Here is a 6,240-nt window from a genome sequence, read left to right on the forward strand (position 1 = left end):
TTTTGATTTGTTTGTCTTTTTTTATGTATCAACCTAAAGGGGAAAAAAAAGATCACACACATGAAAGCACAAAGAACAACACTTGCCAACCAAATCTCACATTCAGCTTATCTAAATGCAAAACCAAGAAATTTTGGAGGAAAAAGCCTTCCTGCTAAAACACTCAATTTAGTGACAGGCAAATGACTTCATGCTGCCACTTAATCTCATTTCTTGCATAATGCTCTCTAATTAGCATATCAAAGTGAATTAATACTTCGAGGGCATTAGCAATGCAGAAATGTGCCCGTAGCTCTACAATAACAGTTAAAAGAGTGCCATAAACTTCCAAACACCTTGGAAAAAAACGCTTTGAAGTGTCTTGCTATTACTAGAAAATGCATTTTCTTAACCTTTCCGTTCCAAAACGCAATCATTTCAAAATGCAACTGAGTCTCGCCATCTTCGTCACAAAATAATACGAAAGCCAGACCTTAGTCTTACTAATCACCTGCACACCATGCAATAAGCCCTGATAACATGATACATGTGTGCAGTAATTACACTGATGATTCTTGGACCACTTTCAAATTTATTATTAAAAGCCATTTTCAGGCAGCGGTGGGCTCCATGGCTAAAAGACAGCGGCCCCATGTGCCATCTCAACAGACATGAAAGGGCCAAGGAAGCCTTGTGAATGATGCTGTAGGAGCCAGTGAAAGGCTTACTGTGAGCTGGAAAAGCAGACCGGTCAACAAGGCCACCAGACCAGCTGAGCTCTGTCAATGGCTAAGAGGGGGAGGCTGTGACTCTAAACCACAGGTTAACCATGCACACATACATACACACATGCACGCACGCAGGCTTGTGCTCACTCTCCTCCTCTGTCTCGTCTCTTTTTCACACTCACTTCTTACCAGGATCTCGATCAAACGTGCACGTGGACACACCAAATGATGTTGCTTTAAATAATTTCCATGCTAACTTGAATGACTCGAGTTCACACAGCTTAAACATTCAAACAGGAGCCATTATAACTTCAAACAAACAAACAAGTAAAACTGATGTGGGAAAGTGGTTTGGGTCTGAAACTAAAAATCACTTCTAATACTTGTTTTTTTCAGTGAGCTCCACATTCTACAATCGCAGCAACACTTCCGCCTCAAAGCTGGCATCGTGTTTGATCTGCATCTACTCTTTTTTTATTATTGCTCCGTCTCTTTCATTGCCTGAAATCAACAGGCTCACAAACATAGCAGAGCAGCTCGGCTAGACTGTGGACCCTCGGCCTGCCCCTGTGGACGCCACCTGTGTTGAGGAAGTTCATAAACTTTTATGACCTCCTTCAAGCTAATTTCCTCATAAACCGCACAAAGGTCACAAATCTGACAAAACACCAGGTTTACTCCTTTTTTTTCTAGTAGAGTCAAATTCGTTCATCATTTTAAAAATACATATTACTAGAAAAATAAATAGCTAACATATAGGAGAGTAGATATTTGAAGCACCTGTTCAATAAGCATTGTCTGCAAAAAAATTGTCATCAAAAAGCCAGCGTCCTTATTTAAGAAAATAGACCATAAGGTGTAAAACCAATAATCTCATGGGATACAGGTTTGGACTTGAAATAAAAAAAAAACACAAAGTTTAAGCTATAAAAAAATGAACGCTTGTAATTACAACTCTCAATAATATATGAATGAAGTGTGTGTGCATGCTAAAGGTTTTCAATCCTAGTCCTAAAAAACAGAAATAACAGTTTATGCTCATATAAATATATAAAAAGAGGATTTTTTTATTATTATTTCACAATCCTTTTCTCTAACTAAGCTTCCAGGAGATGTGTTGTTTGCATTTTTCAAGATTAACCATCCACCTTTGCAGGAAGGCTTTCATACAACTGCAGTCGAATTATTAATTCTGCGAGCCCATCGTATGATTTGACTAATAAAAAAATCTCTTATAAGTTGATGGCAAAACGTTGTCAGGTTTTCCAGCATGGATTCTGTGTGATCTAGGATATGTAGAGCATATGCTACGGGACTTCCCCAGCCTCTTCACTGGCAGGGTGGTGAGTGTGAAATCTGGAGCGCACTTTATGTTCAAATCCAAGCAAACCAGTGCTTTAAAGCACACTTGCAGAAGAAAAAAAAAGAGCATCTTCAGTGGAAGAAGACTCTGCCTATTGTTCCGTGACAACGGGAGTTTCTGCGTGGTACGGTGACATATTTTTAAAAAGTGACTGATTCATTCGGTCAGAGGTCACCTATAACCTGGATGCAGGCTGTCATCAGCTCACTGAGAGGTAAAAAAAAAATGCCTGTGTTTTTATTGATTCTCCAATTGCATGTATCACTGTAACGATGGAGTTTATAGTTTGATATTACAGTATTTTAGACAAAGATCTTACCTGTCTTTTCTTTGATTTCACAGAGAACGCTGAAGAGTGCTGGTTTCATTCTGTGACAGTTCAGTCCGTGTTTCCTGTTTCAGTATAAGAGAAAATAAAATACTGAAATAAGTTCACTGATAGTTCACATGTCTGACACAAACAGTTAATAGGGTTGGACACGCTTTTAAGTTTAGTTGCCACTTTAATAATGCCTTCCAATGTTCCAAGCCTCTTCTTCAGAAAGTTAGCATTTTCTTCTAAAATGTATACTGTGTCATAGTATTTTTATTTTTTTTAAAACACCAAATAACACCAAGCCCTAATGTAAATATTAGTCTCAGTGGCAATTCCCTGCATAACATGAGCCCACTGGCATTAATTGTGTTTCAACACCACGTAGACTTTTGTAGATGAATGAACATTTATAAAACACGTGCTCACTAGGACAGTTTAACTAAAATGCTGTGCTTCCCTCAGTGGCAACTTTCACTGTGTTAAAGCTTTGCGAGGCAATAAATACACCTCAGAGTGAGATTATCATTAAAGCCACTCCAGCCTATTGTTGTGCATTGGGGAGTTAAGTTAAACGGGCCACATCTCAATAATGATGCGTTCGGCGTTTTGTTTTGTTTTTTCTTTTCTTTTTTTGGTGTGGCGAAGTTAATAAAACATATAAATCAACCAACTTTGCTTGCGCCTCGTCCAGACTTTGATCAGTTATGGTCATTATTTGATGCAGAATGTCACCAATGTCTTGTTTTCTTCCGTCTCCGTCTGTCCCATCGTGTCCATGTGGAGGCGGCAGTGCCATGCCTCCTTGTACCGAGTGGCCAGCCAGACTGACACCGCCGATCGACTGCATGATCCGGGCTTGATCGTCCATAGTAGCCGCTAAAGAGTCTGTGCACTGAGCCACACAAATTGAAAAACTCATATACGAAATCGGCTACAACATATGCCGCAGACTGGAAGGATGTACGGTTGTGTGATTCTTCGGGGTTAGGCAGCACACACGCGTCTTTTGTTAAAAAATATGCAGCAGTTTTTATTAATACTATTTTTTAGCGTAAATCTTCTGTCCAAGTTGTCGTCGCTTTACGCGCGGTCCAAAGTGCCAAAACGCTGATTTCGGCTGTGTTTGTAGAAAATCGCATGAATATTTTTTTCTCTTCTTCTTTAAAACTTGTTTGTCAAAATTGACGGTCCATCACATCCCGCACGGATCCTCATAGCAATCAGTCTTTTCTCTGGGTTTTGACGGGCGGTAGAGACAGAAACGGTCCTTGGTGGTCTCTCATTTATTAGCGCTCTTCGTGGGATTCCGGCGCATTTCCTTTCGAAAATGTCCAAATCCTCCTCATGAAGCACCGGCAACAAAATAAAAAAAAAAAAAAATATCCGCTGTGAAAACGTGTAAACAAATAAAAAAAACAATCTTAGGCTCGCAGGTGTCAGCTATAAATGTGCAGAAATTATCCCCGCGACAACTGACAGTATTTAAAAAAAATACACAATCTGCAGCAAGGTTTCCAAATGTGACTACAAAAAATATGAAATGTACAAAAAGTTGGGAGATTTCTGCTTAGAAAAAAAAAGCAACGGCGAGAGGAAATTAATTAGGAGACAACGCTGTATTAAGGCGATGCGCAAAAAAAAATCTTGCCCTTCTGAAATTTATGAGCTCCAGCCTCTGCCTGTGTGTGTTTTATGTTGTTTGATGGCAGCAGTAGTGAGCGATTGACAGTGTGCCAATGCCACTCACTCAGTGCAGACGTGTCAGAGCAGGGAAGAGGGCAGGAAAAAAAATAATCACAAAAAAAAAAAATACAAAATACGAAATGAAAATGCACGCTCCGCCCTGCAGAGGAGGGGTCTATATTCTTGTCACTTCTCGCCTGAACACCGAAAAACAAAATGTTAAGCGCTAGTACTTAAGATGGTGATTATAATGATGAAAGCACGGCTGAGTCCCCTCTCTTTCTTGCAACAGCGGCAGCAGGGTATCCTCGTTTCCTCACGCGTGCACGTGCAGCTATGTGCATATTCTCTTGCAATAACAAAGATTTAGCTCTGTAGCAATACAAGCAAACACATAATGAGAGTTTTTATACAGTTTGATGTAGAACTGCACAGTCCCTTGTAAGCCTCGGTTCAAGCCAGGCAAGCAGTAGACATGTTTATATTATTGGAAAGTAAAGCTCCTCGACCAATCCCGGGCGAGAATGACGAAGACTGACGAGCTCCGCGTCCTATGCTGGCAGATGCATGATGCCGAAAGCCCACCCACTTCATCCCTCCATCTTCACCACAGCGCTTGCAAAAGGATGGGAACTTCTGATTGGTCGTTGCTACGAGTGACATCCACTGCACAAGCAGGCGGCGCTGCTCTGTGCTCTTTCGCAGTTGCTATGGCAGCAGACAAGTTGTTGAGCCGGAGGAATGGCAGCAAATATACAGTGCACCTCTACTATAAGCATCGAGATCAGAAAAAAAAATAGGGGCTTTCCCTTCAGTTAAAATGAATTCAGCGATAACGTGTAGGAATAAAGGATGTGGACAGAGTTTTATACGAAGAAACCACAAAAGAGGGCTTGTGTTGTGCAAAGACGTTAATGGTGAACTTTTGATAGATAGGCTTTGCTTGGTTCTGATTACTCTGCAATGAAGTGACAAAGTCACATAAACAATATTTAAGCACGGCCGTGTTGCTAAATATATGGACTTGTTTGCTCAAGTGAGTTGTTAAGTTGTCCACCAGCCACTTTTCTTCCACCCTGACATCACTGAATAAATGACGTGTAAGTAGTTTAAAGCGGCCCATCCAGTGTATCACCGGACCTCTGAAAAAACAGAAAAGCTGCCTAAAATGCTATTTATTACTTCTGAAGTAAAGCGCTATGTCCAGTTGGTAACTGTGTGCAAAGGTGAATGTGAAGCCATCAATAATAGAAGTGGGAGTTTCAGCAGGCAGCATGGTGGTTCAGCGGTTAGCACGTCTGCCTCACAGCCAGACTCCTTGGTTCAAACTTGGGCAGAGCCCCTCTGTGAGTACGCTCTTCCTTTACGTTATGCATGATTTCTCATAATAAAATAATAATAATAAAAACTAGTAGTTGGTGACCAACCAGCCTGCTGTACCGTGGACGCAAAGTATACCAGGATGTAGCATGATTTTTTTTTATAAGCACCTTTTAGCACACCGAGTGAACATGTGCATTTAAAATATCTATTTATTTAATTATTTTTGCACAGTTAATTTAATCAAAATACAAATAGAATGTTCTATACAGTCAACATCTGCCTGTAATTTTGACTATGTTGCATGTGTAGATATTTATCAGATTTGGAATTAGCTTAATTCATGAAACCTGAAATGTAGAGAAAAAAAATACTGTAACATTTTTAAAAAACAAAAAGCATATTTCATTTGTTTTTGTCATATATGTGTATGGTTTTGTTTATTTGAAAGGTTTATGTTGACCTTCCCTACATCTACAGATGTAAACTAGCAGTTTCTCTAGAATGTGACATCTTTGCATTTTAAACATGTCATGTATATTTGACAAATATACATGTTTTGTGTATTGATGTTCATTAAACTGTGTTGACCCTTGAGCTCATTCATTTTATGGAAAATGTAAGTCTGAATTTGATGAACAACAGAAGTTACTCTGACATGGAAAGTTGGCATTATGTTCAACTTGTGAGTCTGTCAGTGCGTCATCATGAAAAACTGTTTTCCTGGAGACAACTATAGCGGAAACTACCACAAAAGCACTTCTGAGTGTTTTGGCAGGTGTTTGTATGTCTGTCTGTGTACAGATTTCGTCAACACAGCAGTGTCGCAGTCGTACAGTATAAAGTTTCAA

The 6,240-nt window shown here is 39.8% G+C and overlaps 1 protein-coding gene across 8 annotated transcripts in view; it reads right to left on the reverse strand.

The window, feature by feature from the left end:
* Positions 1 to 4,595, reverse strand: part of pbx3b (pre-B-cell leukemia homeobox 3b) — a 56,868-nt gene extending 52,273 nt beyond the window's left edge. The window contains exons 1-2 of one of the 8 annotated variants that reach the window (XM_004544164.4): positions 3,058 to 4,595; positions 2,390 to 2,469 (exon numbers count right to left, since the gene is read on the reverse strand). In XM_004544164.4, the coding sequence (XP_004544221.1) occupies positions 2,390 to 2,469; positions 3,058 to 3,305 (328 nt within the window). In that variant the 5' untranslated portion in view covers positions 3,306 to 4,595. The remainder of the gene's footprint in view (positions 1 to 2,389; positions 2,470 to 3,057) is intronic. The other 7 variants (XM_004544166.4, XM_004544165.4, XM_004544168.6 and 4 more) reach the window with 7 other exon arrangements.
* Positions 4,596 to 6,240: the final 1,645 nt, after the last annotated feature.

Source organism: Maylandia zebra, linkage group LG12, assembly GCF_041146795.1.
Source record: "Maylandia zebra isolate NMK-2024a linkage group LG12, Mzebra_GT3a, whole genome shotgun sequence".
NCBI lineage: Eukaryota > Metazoa > Chordata > Actinopteri > Cichliformes > Cichlidae > Maylandia > Maylandia zebra.